Source organism: Papio anubis, chromosome 11, assembly GCF_008728515.1.
Source record: "Papio anubis isolate 15944 chromosome 11, Panubis1.0, whole genome shotgun sequence".
NCBI lineage: Eukaryota > Metazoa > Chordata > Mammalia > Primates > Cercopithecidae > Papio > Papio anubis.
The window spans coordinates 33,437,177-33,459,025 of record NC_044986.1 but is presented as its reverse complement, the minus strand read 5'-3'; the positions used below and the strand labels follow the sequence as shown (position 1 = coordinate 33,459,025).

Below are 21,849 nucleotides of genomic sequence, written 5' to 3'. Positions count from 1 at the left end.
ATCCAGGGAACTGGCATAAAGGAGATGGAAGCACTGAGAGGCCACATCAGGGGCAGCAAGCCAACCTGGTGATTATTAGCAGCGGAAAGTGGCCACCACCGCCCAGTGGAGGCACGAAAGGAGGAGTTGGCATCCTTGGAGCTCAGGGGCTGGGTTACCTGACAAGAGCTGGAACCAAAGCAGGACAGCCTGAAGGAGCTGGAGCTGCAGGGGATATACAGCCTTGGAGGAGATGCCAGCCCTGGCCTCCTCTCTCCTCCACTCCTCACTCTCTTGCCATTGCCTCCCTTTGGTTGATCCTACCAGAAGACAGCTGGTAAAGGAGTGTAGGAAGTCCAGTCTGCAGCACCCTAAAACTGTTGAAGAACAAGGGCCCATGTGAGACAGGAGAGAAATGGAGGTCAAGCCCAGAGAAAAATGGATCATCCCTGAGGGAGACGGCATTACCCAAGAGGTCAGATTCTCAGGCAGGTGAGATGCTGCAGGACCTAGGGCACAGATGGAGCTTCTCCCTGTCAGGAGAAGGTACACTTTTTCAGTTGCAATTAGAGGAAAAAAGGAGAATACGGGTGTAGAGGCAGCTAGACCTATAGATAAAATGTTGAAGAGGAGAGAAGGTTCCTTGGTGATGCCTCTATTTTTTTTTGAGACAGAGTCTTTCTCTGTTGCCCAGGTTGGAGTGCAGTGGCGCGATCTTGGCTCACTGCAACATTTGCCTCCCAGGTTCAAGCGGTTTTCCTGCCTCAGCCTCCCAAGTAGCTGGGATTACAGGCATGAGCCACTGTGCCCAGCCCAGACTACAGCTTTGATGCCCTTTGTCCAACCGATTAAGCCTTTTTGCCCCATAGGGCAAGTAGGAGAGACAACTGTGCCTGGAATCGGGGGAGTTCCAGCAGTGGCCACTCTTCTTCCCCAGCAAGCACCATGGCAAGCCTCTCAGGGTTGTCCCTGATCGTCCCAGTGGGAGTCTGGTAGTGCGCACAGAGGAAAGGGCTACGAGAGGAGATAAGCCTCTTCTGTTTCCTTAGGTTTGTTCTCCTGCCTAGGGCTTCACATATTCTTGCCAGCCCTCACTTGGCCGTTAGCAATTCATGAAACATTTTTAGCTGAATCACCTTATACTGTGCGAGGGTGCTATTTTTCCCAGGCCAGCACGTGTTCCAGCCCTGTGTCACCTGTCTTTCCTAGCAGGAAAAACCTAATTCAGGTTACACCTTTCCCTGAATCCTCAGTTCTCTGATGAATTCAAGAAAAGTTAATTTACTGTTGAGGTTTTTTTTTTTCTTGTATGGGTAGAGCAATGCTCTTCTAGCTTTTTACTTCTCCAAGCTAAAACTGGAAGTCCTCAAATTATATTTCTTGTAATACTTATAAATATTAAAGGTTTTCTGCTTGAGCTGGGTGCAGTGGCTCATGCCTGTAATTCCAACACTCTGTGAGGTTGAGGTGGGAGGACAGCCTGAGGCCAGGAGTTTGAGACCAGCCTCAGCAATATAGTGAGACAGCAGCTCTAGAAATAATAATAAAAAATTAGCCAGGTGTGGTGGCACGTGCTTATAGTCCCAGCTCCTCAGGAGGCTGAGGTGGGAGCACGGCTTGAGGCCAGGAGGCCAGGGCCACAGTGAGCCATGATTGCACCACTGCAGCAGGGGGCAATAAAGCAAGACCCCATCCCAAAAGACAAAAGAAAACAAAGTTTTCTGCCCATGGAAAGAATATTTTATCCAAATGTAATAGTAGTTTCAATGAGAAAGTCATTCCGCCATTCGTTGTGCATGGGAGCAGAAGTCCTCCCATTCATTCTTCATCCCACTGCAGCCCAGCTCTGCCCTCTCTCTACTGACATGGCTCCTGCTAAGGATGTGAACACTACCTGCTTGGCCAAATCCACACCTATGGTCCATGAACCCAGCTGACAACTCTTCTTCCTTGGCTTCTGAGTCTCCCCGTCTCCTGGTGTCCTTCCCACCGCTGGGGCTGGTGTTTCCTAGGCTGCTCAGAGGGCCCCTTCATCTGCCTGGCAGCAGTATCCCCTGTCCCTCCTGCTCTCCTGCAGTGTGGACACCACCTACCCATCAAGAGGAGAGGCCTTACTCCTGTCACCGTGAATTTGGGTTGGCTGTTGGGAGTTGCTTGCAATGAATAGACGGTGGCCATACATTCTGAGGTTTGGTAGGCAGAAGCTTCGTAGCCTCTGCCTCGCTCTCTAGATGTCCCCTAGGAGGCTCCCTCCTGGGTTCCAGGCACCAAGCCATGAGGTGGGCAGGCCATGAAAATGCTCGGGTTGATGCTCCCAGCTGACCTCAGCTTTGAGGTCATCCCCGCTCAGAAGCCAGACTTGTAAGTGAAGAAGCCTCAGTAGGATTCCAGCCCTCAGCTATTTGAATCCATGCAGCTGTTCAGGGTGGAAAAAAATTGAATGTCTGCTGAGGCCCCAGGCTTAGTGGATCAGGGAAAAGCCATTTGCACTACCCCGTTTAGACTCCTGATCCACAGAACTTACGAGGACAAAAAATGCCAGTTGCTTTACATCACGGAGTTTGGGGAGGTTTGTCACATAACAAGAGATACCTGGAAGGCTCTCCCGTGTCTCCTCACTCTTTATGGAGAAACTTGTGAATATATATGTATACATTTAAAATATATTTATTTAGCTGGGCGCAGCGGCTCACACCTGTAATCCCAGCTCTTTGGGAGGCTGAGGCAGGGGGGCCACTTGAGTCCTGGGGTTCGAGACCAGTGTAGGCAATATGGTGAAACCCCGTCTCTACTAAAAATACAAAAATTTGCTGGGCATGGTGCCTGTAGTCCCAGCTACTCGAGAGTCTGAGGTCGGAGGATCACCTGATGGTGCCACTACACTCCAGCCATGGTGACCCTGTCTCAAAAATAAAATTTATTTATTTATGTAACATATACTTGTATATCCTATATTTATATTATGGTTATTAATATATAATATTTATAATATTTATATATTACAAATTGTAAATTTATGCTATATTATGTATTTATGTAAATATATCTATTTTTAAGTATATTTACTTCTCTCATACCTGCGTCCCTGTAATTCTGGTGCTTTTCGAGGAAGCAATGCCCTCCACACCCCAGTGTGTCTGTGTGAGTGCGTGGATGGGATGCATCATTGCATAAAGGGTTGTTCCTATTTATGTAAACCAGATTCTCCCATAGGTCTCTACAATTTATATGTCAATAAATACTACTAGATTCCTTTCCAAAAATGTTATAGTATCTGTGCTCCCTCAGGTAAGGCATGAGGGGCTGTTTATCGGTGCCTCTAAGAACACTAAGTTATTTTAAACTTTGCATTTCAGTGAATGAACAATAGCATTTAATATTGGTATGTGACTCAAATGAATAAAATAAAGTAAGAGTTTGATCTGTTGCCATCTGTCAATGAGATAAAAATGTAAAGATTAAGAAATGAGACCAGGCGCAGTGGCTCACGCCTGAAATCCCAGCATTTTGGGAGGCTGAGGCGGGCGGATCACGAGGTCAGGAGATCGAGACCATCCTGGCTAACATGGTAAAACCCTGTCTCTGCTAAAAATACAAAAAATTAGCCAGGCGTGGTGGCGGGCGCCTGTAGTCCCAGCTACTCCAGAGGCTGAGGCAGGAGAATGGTGTGAACCCAGGAGGCGGAGCTTGCAGTGAGCCGAGATTGCACCACTGCACTCCAGCCTGGGCGACAGAGCGAGACTCCGTCTCAAAAACAAAAAAAAAAAGAAAAGAAAAGAAATAAGAGGTCGGGCATAGTGGCTCACACCTGTAATCCCAGCTCTTTGGGAGGCCAAGGTAGGAAGATTGTTTGAGCCCAGGAGTTCAAGACCAGCCTGGGCAACATAGTGAGACCCAATCTCAACTTAAAAAAAAAAGAAATGAGGCAAAATATCGAGTCAATAGTTACCAGGAAAGGTTTCAACAACTTGATTAGTTAGATATATATTCCAGGAATATGGAGCACTATGTTATAGCTGTTTAAAGATGTCAGAAAACAGGGCAGGCATGGTGACTCATGCCTGTAATCCCTGCACTTTGGGAGGCCAAGGCAGCAGGACTGCTTGAGCTCTGGAGTTCAAGAGCAGCCTGGACAACATAGTAAGACCCCATTTCTACAAAAATTAGCCAGGTGTGGTGGCACTTGCCTTTAGTCCCAGCTACTTGGGAGGCTGAGGCAGGAGGATTTCTTGAGCCTAGGACTGTGATACCAGCCTGATCAATATAACAAGAGCCTGTCTCTTAAATAAATAAATAAATAAATAACAAAAAATAATAAAGATCTTAGAAAGCTATTTAGTATTTTAGCAGTTATTCCATTTACTAAGGTATTATTTATTGAATTGTTTCCCCCCAAAATAATGTTGGTGCCCTGACCCCCAGTATCTGTGAATGTGAACTTATTTGGAAACAGGATCTTTACAGAGGTCAGGTTGAAACGAGGTCACAGGTGGGCCCTAAGCCAATATGACTGTCCTTATAAAACAGGGACATTTGGGCACAGAGACAGACATGCACACGGAGAGAATGTCACATGAACATGAAAGCAGAGCTCAGGGTGATGCCCCTACAAGCCAAGGAACTCCAAAAATTGCCAGAAAGCCATCAGGAGCTAAGGCAGAGGCATGGAACAGCTCTCAGAAGAAACCAAGGGTGCCGACACCTTGATCTCAGATTTCCAGCCTCCTAAACTGTGACACAATCAGGTTCTGTTGTTCTGAGCTGCCAAATTTTTGATACTTTGTTATGGCTGCCCTAGGGAACTAATAGAGAAGGAAAACTGAAATATCAATGAATGGCACTTTTCTCTGTTATTTTCTAAAATAGAAAGGTTAGTGGAAGGAAGGGCTGAATTATCTATTCCCATTACAGGCTAGTAAGGAGTGGTAACAAGAATTTTATGGAAAGTTTGGAAACCCATTTTTTCAGAGTTACCAAAACTGCGAGTTTTAGACCAACAATTTTCCCCAGCTTCAGCGCAATCCAGCCCCGTGGCCTCCATCTCCAGTTTTAAAATTAATATAAAAGGTCATGCACACCCAATATAATCAACTTGTTTTTCAAAAAGGGAGGTTGTAGAAGGAGAGCTTGGTTACTTCTTCTTTTTTTTTATTTCTTTTTCTTTTTTCGTAAACTCAGTGGTAAGAATTGGTTGCTTCTTTAGTAAACAAATGTACCTTGATCTTATGTGAGAGAGACCAAAACTCACTTCTCTTGTAGCACTAAATACACTGCATTGTATTTAACTAACGATTCATAAATATGCTTTGAAAGAATTTAGTTTCTACTTTTCCAGGACTTGCAATTTTATAATTTTAAGTGGTTTGGAGGAGACTTTCAGACTGTCCTAAATTTTTTTTATTGTGTGTTACTTGATACATCTAAAGGAATATATGTAACACATCTAAATTTTGAAGCATAACAACAAAAGGAATTATTTGTGAGCCTATTATCCAACTGAAGAACTAAAACATGGCTGGTACCATTATAGCTCCCTGTGCGTGACACCCCTGATTTGACCCTCCCTCCTCTCCATTCCCCTAGTGCCCAGGCTATCATTGAAAGCACAGTTATTTTTATGTCTAGTCATTGTCTTCTGTTGTGGCCACGGTGCCACTGCATCCTGTATGTTGTGGGAAACTATACCCCAAGCATGACTGCTCCAGCTCCCTCAACCCTGAGACCTCTGGGTAACAATTCTTATTTCAAAGGTTATCAGATTGTTTTCATCTCAATTAGATTCACAGCATTAACTTGCAGGATACTTGAGGTCTGTTTCTGATGTTCATCTCAGTGGAGCTACCAGAGCATCTGTTGTCATATAATTAAACAAACAAACATATTATATATATTTTGTTCATAGTTTGTGGGAGCTTCTAAACCCTTGGAATTTCCTGAGTGTTAGAAGTGTCATTGGTAGGCTGGGCGCAGTGGCTCACACCTGTAATCCCAGCACTTTGAGAGGCCAAGGCAGGTGGATCACTTGAGGCCAGGAGTTTGAGACCAGCCTGGCCAACATGGTGAAACTCTGTCTACTAAAAATACAAAAATTAGCATGGGGGCAGATGCCTGTAATCCCAGCTACTTGGGAGGCTGAGGTAGGAGAATCACTTGAACCTGGGAGGTGGAGGTTGCAGTGAGCGAGAGTCCATCTCAAAAAAAAAGTGTCTTTGGAATATAGTGGATCCCTGGGATCACACCTGAGTATGTGCCAATGAGATGACTCAGGTGGACTCCAGGATAGTTTTAAGATGGAGGCCAGCCATGCCAGAAAGACCAGCCATATGTTTAGAGGGTTTGGGCTTTGAGCCAAGTGATATCAGCCTGAACTCTCAACCTCCATGGAGGAGAGGAGGCTGGAGACTGAGTTCATGAGTTCAATGACATGGCCAATGATTCGATCAATCATGCCCATGTAATGAGGCCCTAGTAAAAACTCTGGGCACTGAGGCTCAGGTGAGCTTCCTGGTTGCTGAATACATTAGTGGGTCACGGGGGGTAACACATTATGTTTCCAAGGTGGAGGATACAGAAGCTCTGCATTTGAGAGCCTCCCAGGCCTCACCTTATGGGATTCTTTATTTGTATCCTTTATAGAATAAAACTGTAAGTATAGCACCTTCCTGAGTCCTGTGAGTTGTTCTAGCAAATTATCATACCTGAAAGGGTCATGGGAAACCCTGATTTGTTTTAGTTAGTTGATCAGAAATATGGGTGACCTGGGGACCCTTGAACTTGCAGCTGGCATCTGAGGTGAGGGTAGTCTTTTTGGGGACTGTGTCCTTGATCTGTGGAGTCTATGCTAACTCTGGGTAGTTACTGTCAGAATTGCATTGCAGTATGGTAGCATCTAGTCAGTTGCTTAGTGCAGAACAGACACCGTTGAATTAGTTGATCAAAATTTTTTGCTAAATATTCAGGTGCAAAAGAAAACCTGTATTTTGATTTGAAACATACCGTATCTTTTCTGGGCATCAACAATAATTGGAATATGTCCTCTGCCAAGGGATTTATCACCCTGATCAATCAGAGCTTCCTTCACTGCTTCATATCCATGGAAGACCATGGTGGGCCAGGATCCAAAGTACAGGGTGTAAACAGAGCCGTACTCTGGCCAGCTGGAAAGAGATGCAAGCATCTGTGTAAGTGCTAGCGTGAAATCTGTTGAAGGTTTGGGGAGAAATTAAGTAATAATTATACATGTGGCTTAGCCTTTGCTCCATCAGTTCCATTTTAGGAGTTCAACCTGAGGTATCGACATGCATTCCTTCTTTCCTTCATTTATATATGCAATCACTCAGCAAATATTTACTAAGCATCTATGCTATGTCAGACACTGTGCACAGCCCAGGATTCCTCATGGAAAGTCTGGTGAAAGTGACAGGAAATAAACAGCCAAAAAAACTACATTTGCAATACAAATTGAGCATAATTCTATAAAGTGATAAAGAGTATATTGTGTTGGATGACAAAGGGAGAACTTAATAAAATAGAGAGGTAAGAGAAGGCATTTATGAGGAGGTAGTATTTAAGTTAAAACTAAAGATGAGGAGGAAGCAGCCAGGATAAGGGCTTCAGGGAGAGCTCACTATGCAGGTATAAACTCTTTCAAGGATGATATCCATATATTGGCTGGGCACAGTGGCTCACGCCTGTAAACCTAGCGCTTTGGGAGGCCAAGGTGGGAGGACAGCTTGAGCCCAGGAGTTCAAGACCAGCCTGGGTAACATGGTGAGATCTCATCTCTAAAAAAAAGAAAAAAAACCCAACATATATTTATGGTGGTGTTGTTCAAGGAGGAAAATGTAGTATTAAAGTATCCAATAACTAGGGGTTGGTTTTCAAACTTATTTTACATTCATGCAATTAAATTCAAAGCAGCCACTTGAAATTCATTACAGGAGGTTATATAATGTTATGGAAACATGCCCTCCAGCCCAGGTGACAGAGCGAGTCCTTGTCTCAAAAATAAAACATAAAAATGTGCAAAAGATCTGAAGAGACATGTCACCAACAAAAGATCTACAGATGGTACTACAGCTTGAATGTCCCCTCCAAAACTCAGGCTGAAATTTCATTGCTATGGTAATAGTGTTGAGCGGCAGGACCTTTAACACTTGTGATTAGGTCATGAAGGCATTGCCCTCCTGAAGGAATTCGTGTTGTTGTGGGCTTGGGTTAGTTATCACAGGACTGTACTCCTGATAAAAGGGTGAAGTTCAGTCCTTTTTTGCTGTGTCTCTCGTGTGTGCTTCCTGGCTGCGTGTTATGATACAGCAAGAGGCCCTCACCAGATGTGGCCCCTCAATCTTGGATTTCCCAGCCTCCAGAGCCATGAGCCAAAAAAAAAAACGCTTCATTTCTTTCGAAATTACCCAGTCTGTGGTATTCTATTACCGCAGCAGAAAACAGAATAAGACAGATGGCAAATGAGCATATGAAAATATGCTGTACATCATATATCATTAGGAAATTGCAAATCAAAACATCAATGAGATACCACTACACATCTATTAGAATGGCCAAAATCCAAAACATGGACAACTGCAAATGCTGATGAGGATGTGGGGCTACAGGAACTTTCCTTCATTGCTGGTAGGAATACAAAAAATGAAACTGCCATTTTGGAAGACAATTTGGCAGTTTATTTGTTTTGTTTTGTTTTTCAGACAGGGTCTTGCTCTGTTGCCTGGGTTGGAGTGCAGTGACTTGATCACAGCTCACTGCAGCTTCTAACTCCTGGACACAAGTGATCCTCCCGTCTCAGCCTCCCAAGTAGCTGGGACCACAGGCATGTGCCACCACACTTGGCTAATTTTTAAATTTTTTTTGTAGAGATGGGGTTTTACTATATTGCCCAGGCTTTTCTTGAACCTACGGCCTTAAGCAATCCTCCCACCTCGGCCTCCCAAAGTGTTGGGATTACAGGTATAAAAAACCACACCTGGCCCAGTTTGGCATTTCTTACAAAGTAAGCATACTCTCACCATGTGATCTGCAATCACACTCCTACCCAAAAGAGTTGAAAACTTATGTCTGCACAAAAACTTGCACGTGGATGTTCGGAGCAGCTTTTTTACAATTGAAGCAACTAAGATGTTCTTCGGTAAATACATGAATAACTAAACTGTGGTGCATCCAGATAATGGAATAGTATTCAGTGCTAAAAAGAAATGTGCTATCAAATCAAGAAAAGACAGGGAGGAAACTTAAATGCATATTATTAGGTGAAAGAAGCCAATCTGAAAGGGTGATAAATGGTATGATTCCAACTATATGACATTTTGGAAAAGGCCAAAGTATGGAGACAGCAAAAAAGATCAGTGTTTGCCAGGGCTTGGCAGGAGGGAGGGATAAATAGGCAGAGCACAGGGGATTTTCAAGGCAGGAAACTATTCTGTTTGACACTATAATGGTGGGTACCTGGTCATTACACATTTGTCCAAACTCACAGAATGTACAACATCATGAGAGAACCTAAGTAAACTATTGTCTCTGGGTGATGATGACATGTCAATGCAAGTTCATCAGTTGTAACAAATGGACCCTCTGGTGTGAGAGGTCAGTAGTGGCGGACATGTGTACATATGTAGGGGCAGGAGGTACATGAGGACTCTCTGTATTTTCCACTCAGTTTGGGTGTGAACCTCAAAGTGTTCTAAAAAGTAAAATCTATTTTTTAAAATGTTACCTCTGCTCCCCTTCTCTGCATTATTTTTCTATACAGCATTTATAATACTATGATGCTATATATATATTTATATATATATAACAGGTTGAGTATCCCTAATCCAAAAATCTGAAATCTGAAAAGCTCCAAAATTCAAAACTTTTTGAGTGCCAACATGACGCCACAAGTGGAAATTTCCACACTTTACCTCATGTAATGGATTGCAGTCAAAATGCAATCAAAACTTTGTTTTATGCACAAAATTATTAAAAGCAGTGTATAAAGTTTACCTTCAGGCCCATATAAGATGCATATGAAACATAGATTAATTTCATGTTTAGACCTGGGACCCTTCTCCAAGATATCTCATTATGTAAATGCAAATATTCCAAAATCATGGCCAGGTGCGGTGGCTCACACCTGTAAACCCAGCACTTTGGGAGGCTGAGGCAGGTGGATCACCTGAGGTCAGGAGTTCAAGACCAGCCTGGGCAACATGGTGAAACCCCATCTCTACTAAAAACACAAAAATTAGCCGGATGTGATGGTGCACCTCTGTAATCCCAGCTACTCATGAGGCTGAGGCAGGAGAATCACTTGAACCCAGGAGGCAGAGGTTGCAGTGAGCCAAGATCACATCACTGCACTCCAGCCTGGGTTACAGTGAGACTCTGACACACACACACACACACACACACACACACACTCCAAAATCTTAAAAAAATCTGAAATCTGAAACACTTCTGGTCCCAAACATTTTGATAAGGAATACTTAACATGTGTTGACTTGTTTTGGTTTTGTCTGACTCTCCTTATTAGAATTGTTTAAGTTATACAAGGTCAGGGTTTTTTCCCATCTTTTGTTCATGGCAATGCTCCTAGACTCAAAAGGGCACCCTGTCAAAAAGTATGGCTCATAGAATGTTTATCTAAGAAATTAGGGCTAAGGCTTACCATCAGATAAATGTCCTATACTGCTTCTTGTGTACTAGATAATATGTTTTTGCAATGAATTTATGGAGATAATATCTTTCCCCCAAACAGCACTTCCAAAGGTATGAGTATCAGCCAGGGTAGCCAAGCTGGCTGCATCAGAGCTGGGTGTTGGGGAGAGGAGTGGAGATCACTCTCTAGAGAGGATCACAAAGCCTCCCATGGATCATTTAGTGTAAAATAATAGTAATCATATCCAAGGGCATTTATTACTTTTTTTTTTTTTTAAGCAGAGTCTTGCTCTGTTGCCCAGGCTGGAGTGCAGTGGTGCAATCTTGGCTCACTGCAACCTCCACCTCCCAAGTTCAAGCGATTCTCCTGCCTCAGCCTCCTGAGTAGCTAGGACTACAGGCATGTGCCACCACACCCAGTTAATTTTTGTATTTTTAGTAGAGACTGGGTTTTGCCATATTGTCCAGGCTGGTCTCGAACTCCTGATCTCAGGTAATCCAATTTATTGCATTTTTACATTTCCATGTCTTGCTTTTTGGTGTTATATGCTGGGGGCATTGGAAGCCTTCCAATTGAAGTATGTTCTGACCCCAGGATTTTCTCATTCACTAGAATTCAACCAATATCTCAAGTTAGGTCAACATCCTCACTACCTGCTCTGTAGTGCTCCAGTCCTAAAGCAAGAGGATATCTGTCTTGTACGACAGGAATAAACAACCAAAAGTGGCTCCATGATGTGAAGAACTAAGAAAGGCCCAGGAGAGGCTGCTGGCCCGCAGTGGTCTGAGACGCAGAACCTGGCCTAGAGATGGCCAGCCTCGGAATCAAAGCCCCTTATCTTGGAGAGAGATGCAAGGGCGTCCTTGGGGTTTCGTTGCGGCCTATTCCCAATCACGGGAAGGGGAGTGGGGCCGGGAGAAGCCTTCCCCTGTGTGACTTTTCTTCCACACCAAAAAGAAAATCAGGCAAGTGACACATATTGCAAGAGCCAAGCAGCGAGTTCCAGCAACTCCATTTCACTCCTGGGTGTTAGCAACCATCTGGGTCGCTAGTCAGAAAGCAACAGCTGAGAGAGGAGCAGCTGGAACCAGTCTGTCCCTGCCGGACAAAGGCTGCCCCAGGTTCTTGGACTCGGAAAAAAAATGGAAAGAGGTTTTGAGTTTGTTGACTTTGCTGAAACTTGAGATTAAGAAGATTCAGAAGGGTTCATCTCTTTCCTACCTCTTATTCAGAAACTCTGCAACTTTTCTCTTTGAATTTCTAAGCATCCCCATTATATGTACTTTTTCTTTTCAGCATTGATGATTCATTACATTTAAAACTTCATTTTATTTTTCATAGCTGTCTGAAACTGTTCAAATAATTAACTTCACAAATGGGAGAAAACAGGTCATATATTCTGAGATCTGATTTGGAAAGACACAGCTGTCAAAGTCATCCTCCTCAAACATCGTTTTTCTCACTTCTCTCATCAGTTAGAAGTCTACTGTGTTCTTGACAGTGAATTGAGGTATTTGAAAGAAAAGTGCACATGTCCATCAACAGATACATGGATAAATAAAATGTAGTTATATGCACAATGGAATATTATTCACCCTTAAGGAGGGATGACATTGTAACACATGCTACCCATGGATGAACCTTTAAAACACTATACTAAGTGAAATACGCCAGACAAAAAAGGACAAATATTGTATGATCCTGCTTATATGAGGTATCTTCAATAGGCAAATTCACAGAGCCAGAAGGTAGAATAGTCGTAGGTTACTAGGGGCTGGGAGGAGGAGGAAGGTAGGGAGCTATTGTTTAATAGTCACAGAGTTTCCGTTTGGGATGTTGAAAAATTTCTGAAAATTGATAATAGTGATGGTATTTATTGCCACTACTTGTAGAATTTAAACATGGTGGAAATGGTAAATTTTTTTGTTGTTTACATTTTGCCACAGTAAAGACAAAGAAAACATCTACTAACGTGGTAGTTGAGAAATGTTACCTCATTTTTATTTGCATTTAAAATAATGCCGTTATTGATTTATTTTTTGATTTTTAATAATAGCAAATTCTCCAAGATCCTGAGATTTATTCTTTGAGATAAATCTTACTATTAATGTCTCATGGTCTATACATTATTTTATGGGGAATTAAATCGTTACTATAATACATCTTTTAAAACATCTAAAAAAAAAATCTACTGTGGTTTTCCTACTACTTATTGTAGCAAACACTGAAAATCTCTGCCGCACTAAAATTATTTATTAAATGCTTTCAACTCTGATATTTTTCTCTTATTTCAGAGCCATCCCTCTGTATTTCCCACAGCAGACTATTTACTTCCATTGAGCAGACTTGCTGATTAGCCTGCATTCACGTATCCACTAGCACAAGGACCAGGAGGATTTTTATGTAAAGGGCTTTAGGGCCCATGAGGATAGGAACAGGGCTGAGGATGAGTTTGTGCATGGAGAAAAACCAAGGTAAAGAGAATCAGCTGGGGACCTCACATATATTTGTCTTACTTTTGGTACCTTCCGTGAAACCAACATCCACTGGTGTTTTTGCTGTTTCTGTGAGTATACACTTGCAGACATTTCAGGGAAGTAAATTATTGACTTTGAAATACTGTGAAAAGTTAGAACTTTAATGTTGATTTGGATGTGGAAAGCAGGTGAATAAATAGAGGGAACTGGTAAACACGTTGGGTAAAGGGTACTTTGACAATGACCGAATCATGTCCATCTTCTGCTCAAAACTCTTGAAAGCTGGTTTTTTTTTTTTTTTTTCCTTTTTCCCACATCTTCTTTCCTTTTATTGAAAAACATTTTAGAAAATGTCAGTTAATAAAAAGTAGCAATGAATCAACAGGGATATACTAGTGGAAAACACATTATAAAATTAAAAATGCCATTGGCTTCTTCAATTGATTAAGAGCATACAATGTAACAGAAGGTCTGTTTTAAACAAATTTTCTTTTTTGGGGGGGAAATTTGCATTTTTTAAATTATTACACTTTAAGTTCTAGGGTACATGTGCACAACGTGCAGGTTTGTTACATATGTATACATGTGCCATGTTGGTGTGCTGCACCCATTAACTCGTCATTTACATTAGATATATCTCCTAATGCTATCTGCGCCCCCTGCTCCCGCCACCCCATGACAGGCCCCAGTGTGTGATGTTCCCCTTCCTGTGTCCAAGTCATCTCATTGTTCAAGTCCTACCTATGAACAGGTATTTGGTTTTTGGTTTGGTTTTCTGTCCTTGCGATAGTTTGCTGAGAATGATGGTTTCCAGCTTCATCCATGTCCCTACAAAGGACACGAACTCATCCTTTATTATGGCTGCCTAGTATTCCATGGTGTATATGTGCCACATTTTCTTAATCCAGTCTGTCACTGATGGACATTTGGGTTGGTTCCAAGTCTGCTATTGTGAATAGTGCCACAATAAACATACGTGTGCATGTGTCTTTATAGCAGCATGATTTATAATCCTTTGGGTATATACCCAGTAATGGGATGGCTGGATCAAATGGTATTTCTAGTTCTAGATCCTTGAGGAATCGCCACACTGTTTTCCACAATGGTTGAACTAGTTTACAGTCCCACCAACAGTGTAAAAGTGTTTCTATTTCTCCACATCCTCTCCAGCACCTGTTGTTTCCTGACTTTTTAATGATTGCCATTCTAACTGGTGTGAGATGGTATCTCATTGTGGTTTTGATTTGCATTTCTCTGATGGCCAGTCATGATGAGCATTTTCTCATGTATCTGTTGGCTGCATAAATGTCTTCTTTTGAGAAGTGTCTGTTCATATCCTTTGCCCACTTTTTGATGGGGTTGTTTGATTTTTTCTTGTAAATTTGTTTAAGTTCTTTGTAGATTCTGGATATTAGCCCTTTGTCAGATGGGTAGATTACAAAAATTTTTCTCCCATTCTGTAGGTTGCCTGTTCACTCTGATGGTGGTTTCTTTTGCTGTGCGAAGCTCTTTAGTTTAATTAGATCCCATTTGTCAATTTTGGCTTTTGTTGCCATTGCTTTTGGTGTTTTAGACATGAAGTCCTTGCCCATGCTTATGTCCTGAATGGTATTGCCTAGGTTTTGTTCTAGGGTTTTTATTTTTAAGTCTAACATTTAAGTCTTTTTTTTTTTTTTTTTTTTTTTTTGAGACGGAGTTTTGCTCTGTAGCCCGGGCTGGAGTGCAGTGGCCGGATCTCAGCTCACTGCAAGCTCCGCCTCCAGGGTTCCCGCCATTCTCCTGCCTCAGCCTCCGGAGTAGCTGGGACTACAGGCGCCCGCCACCTCGCCCGGCTAGTTTTTTGTATTTTTAGTAGAGACGGGGTTTCACCGTGTTAGCCAGGATGGTCTCGATCTCCTGACCTCGTGATCCACCCGTCTCGGCCTCCCAAAGTGCTGGGATTACAGGCTTGAGCCACCGCGCCCAGCCTAACATTTAAGTCTTTAATCCATCTTGAATTAATTTTCGTATAAGGAGTAAGGAAAGGATGCAGTTTCAGCTTTCTGCATATGGTTAGCCAGTTTTCCCAGCACCATTTATTAAATAGAGAATCCTTTCCCCATTTCTTGTTTTTGTCAGGTTTGTCAAAGATCAGATGGTTGTAGATATGTGGTATTATTTCTGAGGGCTCTGTTCTGTTCCATCAGTCTATATCTCTGTTTTGGTACTAGTACCATGCTGTTTTGGTTACTGTAGCCTTGTAGTACAGCGTTTTAAACAAATTTTCTAAAGCGATGTATTTTTAAAATTCTCCCCATCCTCTACGTACACACTCACAAAAACAAAAACAATGTGTGAAGGAAACCTGTCATACACAAGAAGTTGTATCCTGAATTCTTCAGGGAAACAGATATTGAAATAGGAATTAAAAAGAGTCAGCAACAGATTAATTATATATATATAGTATTTATTTATATTTTTTATATATTTATATATTTATATATTTTTATATAAATATATAAAATATATGACTATATTATATACAATGTATATTTATATATAAATATATATTTTGTAATATTTTACAATTATATATTTATATATAATATATTCATATATACATATATTTTTATATATTTATATACATTTATATATTTATATACAAATATATAAATATATAAAAATTATATATATTTATGTGTTTATATTTATATATAATATATATATTTATATATATATATTTTTGAGATGGAGTCTCGCTCTGTTGCCCAGGCAGAAGTGCAGTGGCACAATCTCAGCTCTGCAGCCTCTGCCTCCTGGATTCAAGCGATTCTCCTGTCTCAGACTCCCAAATAGCTTGGATTACAGGCACCTGCCACCACACCCAGCTAATTTTTGTATTTTTAATAGAGACAGGGTTTCACCATGTTGGCCAGGCTGGTCTTGATCTCCTGACCTTGTGATCCACCCACCTTGGCCTCCCAAAGTGCTGGGATTACAGGCATGAGCCAGCACGCCTGGCCTAATAATATTTTTAAATTGAGTCTTCAAGTGCTGCGTGACACAAAGCTATACTATATAAAGTACTGCTAGGTACAAAGGAAAAAATCTGTACCGCTTTTAGCAAAAGTGCTTTTCCAGAAAAGCAAATCAAAACAATGTAATCAGCAGACCAAGGAGGCTACAGCCAGACATCAGGGCTACACCTTCTCATATCTTGCTAGAAGATCCTATTTATCCAGAATAAAATTTCAGGACAAAACAGGGACATTTTAAACATTTCTTACTTCACCCATTTAAAATTTTCTGTATTTTCAGCATGATCCAGCAAAAAGAGGGCTGCTGTGAGAACTGGCTATTTTATTTTCTTTCTGTGGTGAGACTGTCATGGAGCCTGGATATTTTAGGCTCTTATACATCCCTGACCAGTGTCCCACCATGGTCAAAAAACTTAGCGATGAAGTTGGTGAACTCGGCTTCCTGCAGCTGCCTTCTTCTTCCATTGAGGAAGGTCAGCTGCCAAATACCAGGATCCACTCCTGCAGGATCCTTCCTGTGCACCACAAGGAAGATGCTCTTCTTATGTGAGCTATAAATGGTCATGGCCGGGCACCGTGGGTCACGCTTGTAATCCCAGTACTTTGGGAGGCCAAGGCGGGCAGATCACTTGAGGCCAGAAGTTCAAGACCAGCCTGGCCAACATGGCGAAACCCCGTCTCTACTAAAAACACAAAAATCAGCCAGGCATGGTGACATGCGCCTATAATCCCAGCTACTCGGGAGGCTGAGGCACAAGAATCACTTGAACCTGGGAGATGGAGGTTGCAGTGAGCCAAGATTGTGGCACTGCACTCCAGCCTGGGTGATACAGCAAGACTCTGACTCAAAAGATAAAAAAAGAACTAAGTGGTCAGAATCCCCATCGTCACAAAATAGGATAGGATGCACATGGCCAAAAAGGGCTTGGACTCTGGAAAGGGTTACATAGAATCCCAAATCAAAGCCACTATGGCAAGGAAACAGGAGTACATTCAGATGATGAGGCAAATGTCAATGAGACCAAAATTCTCCCCCTACTGGTATTTTTCCAGAAGTACCTTTCCGGCAGAATCATCCTGAGTTTTTCATAGCGGATCCATCCCACTTGTCAGTTTTTCCACGCTTCTCATCCGTCTTCCACTTAGCCAACAAGCCACTGAGGCTACTGCTTCCGCCACCACTTCTCCTGCCCTGGGCAGCTGCTGCCATCTTGTCACAAAAAGCTTTGTTTGAAAGGTTTTGTTTCCAACCTTTGGGAAAAACCACCAATGGGTAATAAGACTTAGAAGGCCCACCATGCTCTACCTTGCCCTTCCCCTCTTCTCACACCACCTCTTTGGTCTCAGGTTTCGGTGCTCCCATTCTCACTAATAATGTTGTGCCTATGTTGAATATTTTTTACCATTTCTGGAAGGTTCTTGAACTGAGGTCTTCATGCTATTACTCAGTCCTTTAAAAAAAGTAACAACTTGAGATATAATTCATATGCCATACAATTTATAATTTAAAGTATACAGTTCAATAGTTTTTATTTTTTTTTAATTTTTATTTTTTGAGATGGAGTCTTGCTCTGTCGCCCAGGCTGGAGTGCAGTGGCACGATCCTGGCTCACTGCAACCTCTGCTCCTGGGTTCAAATGATTCTCCTGCCTCAGCCTCCCCCAGTAGCTGGGATTACAGGCGGACGCCACCATGCCCAGCTAATTTTTTTGTATTTTCAGTAGAGACAGGATTTCACCATGTTGGCCGGGCTAGCCTCAAGCTCCTGACCTCAAATGATCTGCCCACTTCAGCCTCCCAACGTGCTGGGATAACAGGCATGAGCCATCGCACCCAGCCTCAATAGTTTTTAGTGTATACAGAATTATGCAACTACCACCAAAATCTAATTTTAATATCTCTTCAGTACCCCAAGAAGAAACCCCATGCCCAGTAGTAGCCACTCAATTCCCTCTCCTTCCAGCCTCAGGCAACCACCAGTCTTTTTGTCCATATAGATGTGTCTATGATGAACATTTAATATAACTAGGACTTGGCTTCTTCCACTTAGCCTAATGTTTTCAAGGCTTATTCGTGTTGTAGCATGCATCAGTACTTCATTCCTTTTTTATAGAATATTCCATCATATGGATATACCACATTTGATTTATCCATTCATCAGGTGATGGACACTTTGGGGTTGTGTCCACTTTCTGGCTACTATGCATAACACTGCTATGAACATTCATGTGCAAGTCTTCGGGTGGACATGTTCCCATTCTTTTGGGTAGATACCCAGAAGTGAGATTGCTGGATCGTATGTTAACTCTCTGTTTAACATTTTGAGAAACTGTAAAATGTTTTCTAAAGCAGTTCCCTCATTTTACATTCCTACCAGCAAATTATGCAGATTCCAATTGCTTCACTTCCTTGCCCACACTAGTTACTGCCTTATTATAGCCATCCTAGTGGGTGTGAAGTGGCTATCTTGTTGCATTCCGCTAATGACTAAAGATGTTGACCATCTTTTTCATGTTTTTATTGACTATTTGTGTATATTGTCTGGAGAATGTCTGTTGAGATCCTTTGCCCATTTTATTAAGTTGTTATTCCCCGATCTTTAACTGGCTTATTCTCTTTCTCATTCTTTATCTTCTCTCTCTTTTTTCAGACCCTACTAGCACTGCATTCCTCCCACTTTGATAAGTTTCTCAAGTGCTTTGGTTAAGGCCTACTTTCCCACCAGACTGTTTTTTGTGGTTTTTTTTTTTTTTTTTTTTTTTGAGACAGAGTCTTACTCTGTCCCCCAGGCTGGAGTGCAGTGGCATGATCTCGGCTCACTGCAACTTCCGCCTCCCGGGTTCAAGTGATTCTCCTGCCTCAGCCTGCCAAGTAGCTGGGACTACAGACACACACCACCATGCCCGGCTAATTTTTGTATTTTTAGTAGAGACGGGGTTTCACCATATTGGCCAGGCTGGTCTCAAACTCCTGACCTTGTGATCCGCCCGCCTCTGCCTCTCAAAGTGCTGTGATTACAGGCATGAGCCACCACGTCCAGCCCGAGACTGTTGATTCTAAGAGAGCAGAGACTATGTCTGTCTTACTCACTGTTGTTCATTACTAGCCCATTACTTTATACATTTTAGGTTTCCTGGCACATATCAGGTACTCAACAAACATCTGTCGAATTGTATTTAATGTGATTTTCACAGTTTCTCTTATGTCAGTAGGGTTGCTGTCTCCATTGAAAAGGTTTTTTTGGGTCATCTCCTCTCTAACCATTTGTGGTCCTGTCTCCTACCAGTTGAGGGTTGTCCCAGAGGCTATTAATTCTTGTGCCTGAGTTGAGCATATGTTTGGACTAACTGCAGCCTCCATAGTGTTGGAGGATCCCTAGGGTGAAAAGCAGTAAGTGCAGCTCATGTGTGAGGTGAGACACAGTCAGAGGAAAGTGAGTTGATGCCTCATGGAACTGTCTACCATGGCCACAGCTGGAATTAGAGGTGGGGTGGAGCGGAATTGTGATAGGGCGCCAGAGGCATCAGACACACCCAGTGTGTCAGAACCTGCCTTATGTGTCTGAAATCCAGTTACAGTTATTGTGCCTATTAAGATGCACACTCTGACAGACTTATATATGGAGAAAACCAAGGCAATTTTGTTTAGGACAAATTGCCTTTCGACCCCTGCATCAACCACTTATGGAATGTGTTTTTAATTCCTGGGAAGGGATGTGACCTTGGCCCAGGGCAGGGGTCTTTAGCTGAGGAAAATTTCTGCAGAGCAACTCTGCTAAAAGCTGTCACCATGAACACTCCCAGCAACTGGGAGAATGAGTGGTTCACATCTGCAAACGGGATCTGGGGGTTGTGCCATCAGCCCTGCACTGTTCACCTCCACTTGCTTTGTAACACAAATAAGGGGAGCTGCTCCCCCAGGCTCCAAAGGGCTGATCTTTCTGGAATCAGCTGTCATACTGCTCAGCTTACTGAGAGCACCTCTGCCAAGCCCTGCAGAGGGCAGAGAAGTCACCCATAGGTCACCACTTCACACATGAACCATCTGATTATCCCTTTTCCTGACCTCGACTGCAGGGCCTACAAATCTCTAAACATCCTCTAAAATCTCCCCTCAATTTAGAGCTTCCATCACCCTAAACGTAATGGCTTCAAAGGCAAATATAAAGGGCTGTGGTAAACTTGGATCTGGAATATGACAGGTTCAAATCCTTTGCCACTCATATTCATGGGATCTTGAGTAATGTAATCTCTCTAGATCTCAGCTACGAAATGAAGTAACAGTAGAGCCTCATAAGGTTTGCAATGGACAGCTCCTCATGCCTCTTGGCACTGCTGAGGCAAGGGGACCCAGTAAACTGCATTTTGAAATGCAATAGCAAGTGCTTCTCCCACTGCCTGGAACACACTCCACCATCACCATTGCTCTCTTCAGCTGGCTGGCTGCCTCCTGTCCATCCTTACAAAAATGTGGCTCCGGTCAGACATTGCTTCCTAGAATCCACAAAGTTGGGCTGATCTTTACCGGTACCCCACAGCACCCAGTGAATACCCTGCTTACTTACCACACTATCACACTTGCCTACTTACTTGCTGTACTGCCCCATCTCTCTCTCTCTCTCTCTCTCTCTCACACACACACACACACAAGGCTATATGGCTTTTTGTTTCCTCAGCAACTAGCACACAGTAGATGCTCAATAAATATTTGTAGGAAGAAAGAAAGGAGACTTTTTTTTTTTTTTGGCATTTTTAGTAGAAACAGGGTTTCACCATGTTAGCCAGGCTGGTCTCAAACTCCTGACCTCAGTTGATTCGCCTGCCTCGGCCTCTCAAAGTGCTGGGATTACAGGCGTGAGCCACCAAGCCCCGCCGGAAGGACACTATTTTTAAAATTAAAAAAAAAAAAAAGTAGAAAAACTGATTGGAAAGACAAGTACTAATTCAGAAGAAATATGGTAAGGGAGACAAGTAAAACATTCTGAGTTACGGTCTATGTCAAAATAGACACTAGAAGTGAGTAATGAATGAACAGTAAATTTGTTTGTTTGTTTGTTTTGAGATGGAGTCTTGCTCTTTTGCCCAGGCTGGAGCGCAGTGGCTCGATCTTGGTTCACTACAACCTCCACCTCCCAGGTTCAAGTGATTCTTCTGCCTCAGCCTCCCGAGTAGCTGGGATTACAGGCATGTGCCACCACAGCTGGCTAATTTTTATATTTTTAGTACAGATGAGGTCTCACCATGTTTATCAGGCTGGTCTTGATCTCCTGACCTCACGATCAGCCTGCCACAGCCTCCCAAAGTGCTGGGATTACAGGCGTGAGCTACTGCGCCTGGCCCAGTAAATTCATTTTAAGTGTTTATACCAGGGCAGAGACCAGGAGAAAGATGAGAAGCTGGCCCAGCTTGTTGGGATGCTCCTGGAGGGCTGTGGTTGGGGTTTAACATCCAGCTAGCTTAGCTCATAGCTGCTGAAGACATTAATCAATGTGTTCTATTATGCAATTGCAGTAGCAGGCACTATGCTCTCTCCACTATGGGAACTTACAGCTACTCAGAGACAGACACATATATTGAATCCTGTAGACAAGGTGAACTAATGCATCCCAGCAATTACCATGTGCAAATCTTTATGCTAGATGCATCAGCATATCCTCCTGAACCCACTGAAGAGTTGCCCTGCAAACATGAGTAAACAGGTTCAGAGATGTTAGGTAACTTCC

The 21,849-nt window shown here is 42.7% G+C and overlaps 1 protein-coding gene across 3 annotated transcripts in view; it reads right to left on the bottom strand.

The window, feature by feature from the left end:
* Window positions 1-321: 321 nt before the first annotated feature.
* ERLIN1 (ER lipid raft associated 1) overlaps window positions 322-21,849 on the bottom strand; it is a 59,391-nt gene continuing 37,863 nt past the window's right edge. The window contains exons 12-13 of one of the 3 annotated variants that reach the window (XR_002524405.1): window positions 6,976-7,136; window positions 322-356 (exon numbers count right to left, since the gene is read on the bottom strand). Coding sequence is in view for 2 of the 3 variants with exons in the window: in XM_017944203.3 (XP_017799692.3) it covers window positions 17,214-17,378 (165 nt within the window). In the remaining variant the exon portion in view is untranslated. Of the gene's footprint in view, window positions 357-6,951; window positions 7,137-17,186; window positions 17,379-21,849 lie in introns of those variants that run through there. The other 2 variants (XM_017944203.3, XM_009215144.4) reach the window with 2 other exon arrangements.